The sequence below is a fragment of the Elephantulus edwardii genome, unplaced genomic scaffold (genome assembly GCF_000299155.1).
Source record: "Elephantulus edwardii isolate Elephantulus edwardi_28Jun2011 unplaced genomic scaffold, EleEdw1.0 scaffold00014, whole genome shotgun sequence".
Classification (NCBI taxonomy): Eukaryota; Metazoa; Chordata; class Mammalia; order Macroscelidea; family Macroscelididae; genus Elephantulus; species Elephantulus edwardii.
Genome location: NW_006399764.1, coordinates 2,570,150 through 2,572,203, shown reverse-complemented (window position 1 = coordinate 2,572,203; position 2,054 = coordinate 2,570,150). Strand labels below are relative to the sequence as shown.

The 2,054-nt window shown below is 52.9% G+C and overlaps 1 protein-coding gene across 1 annotated transcript in view; it reads right to left on the bottom strand.

The window, feature by feature from the left end:
• Positions 1-774: 774 nt before the first annotated feature.
• IDS (iduronate 2-sulfatase) overlaps positions 775-2,054 on the bottom strand; it is a 5,672-nt gene continuing 4,392 nt past the window's right edge. The window contains exon 2 of the mRNA XM_006881331.1: positions 775-2,051. Coding sequence (XP_006881393.1) covers positions 775-2,051 — 1,277 coding nt within the window. The remainder of the gene's footprint in view (positions 2,052-2,054) is intronic.

Genomic DNA, 2,054 nt, shown 5'->3' with positions numbered 1-2,054 from the left:
CCCTGCCAGCCTGGGCTCTGCCCCCTCTGGTCCAGCTGTGAACCAGCATGAGGAGTTCTAACAGGGTCATGGCTGAGCAAGATCACCACAAGATGTCAGTATTGCTCAACCAGCTACTTTGGGGACCCCAAGTTGGCAGAGTGCCTTCAGCCTTGTGCTGAAGGAATCCACTAGCTGCTCTATGGGACAAAGGTTCCCAGCCTTGGAAATTCAATAAAGGTTGCTATTTGACCTGGACAGTGAATAAGGAAGACAGCAGAATTGATGCCTTTGAGCTGTGGTGTTTGAGAAGAGTACTGAATATCCTATTTTCTGCCAAAAGAACAGATATATTTTGGAGAAAGTACTTGGAAGCAAGGATGGTGAAGCTGTGTCTCATACTTTGAGTATGTTGCTAGGAGAGGCTGTTCTTTGGAGGGGGACATCATGGTTGGAAAGGTCGAGGGTCAGCAAAGGAGAGGAAGACCCTCAACAGGTGGACATGCACAGTGACTGTGGCAGTGGGCTCGAGTGTGTCAGATCTGGTGAGGACGGCACGGGACAGGCCAAGGCTCAGGCTTGTCCTTGTTTCTGGAGCTGTGAGGAGTCATACTCAACTTGATGGCTGGAATCGAAGCAAGAGCAGCGGGTCTGGTTTTCTTTGTGGCTTTTTTAAGATGACAGGATCCCTGGTGGTGTAATCATTATGTATTGGGCTTCTAACGAAAGGTCAGCCACTCAACACAAGAGCTCCTTAAGGGAAAGAGGACACATTCTTTGAGAAGATCTCCACCCTTAGGAACCCAGTGGAGGGTCACCATGAGGCAGAATGGACTTGGAAGCAGCAGGTCTGAGTTTGGCTTCTTGGCTCTTGTCGGCAGATGGAACTCTCATGATGAAGGACAGCAGATTATCTGTGGTGAGCGGCAGCTCAGTGAGAACAAAGACTGCATCTGGCTCCGTCAGTTCCGAGCTGGACTCTAATAAAGGGTCGATGTAAGGAAAAAGTTTTGCGCCTGTCCCTGGAAGCAAAGCTGTCCTACCAGGAACATAGAACATCAGGGGCACGCGAGTGGCGACATCGAAGTTGCTGTATTTGGCCCATTCTCCATGTTCACCGAGTGACCACCCGTGATCGGAAGTGAACACAACAATGGTGGAGCTGGCCAGCTGCAGATCCTCCAGCGCGTTCAAAAGGCAGCCGACCTGAGTGTCCAAGTACGAAACAGAGGCGAAGTAGCTCTGACAGATCTTCCGCTGAAAGTCCACAGGAATGGGGCCATAGGGCACGCTGACGTTCAAAGCCTGCACGTCCTCCCGCTCCCTGATGTCCATCCAGGGGTTGTAGGCCACAGCAGGGAGGCCAGAAGGCACCTCAGTGTCAGGGGCCAGGGTGATGTTCTCCAAGGGATACAACTTCTGAAACTCCTCGGGGTGTCTGAAAGGGATGTGCGGCTTGTGGTACCCAACAGTCAGGAAGAAAGGCCTGCTCGATGTTGTCATCTTTTCCAACAACTGGATGGCCCGCTCAGTGCTTTGCATGTCAGGCAAGGTGCCCTCCGGCACATCCACCACATCCACAGGACACAGCAGGTTGGCGTGCAGCTGTCCATCTTGCCCCCTGCAAGTCTTGGTGTTTTCGCACACCTCAGAGGAGGGGTGGTAGGGCGGAATGGACCAGCTATAAGGAGAATCGTCACTGTGGTTGGAAGTTATTCCAGGGTGAAAGACTTTTCCAACCGACGTGGTCACATAGCCATTCTCTTTGAAGTACTGGGGGAGGATGGAGAAGTTGCCAGCCTGCACCCTCCAGTAGGAATTGAAGTCATAGAGGCGAGTGGTGTCAGGCCGCCTTCCTGTGAGGAAGGACACGTGGCTCGGGGCGCACACTGCTTGCTGGGCAAAGGCATTCTGGAAAAGGAGGCTGTGCGATGCCAGCTGGTCAATGTTTGGAGACCTCACGAGCTTGTCCCCGTAACAGCCCAGGGAGGTGCGCAGGTCATCCACGACAATAAACAGGATATTCAGAGCATCTGCGGTCGAGTTCCTTTGCGCCACTGATGCCAGAGCCGCTC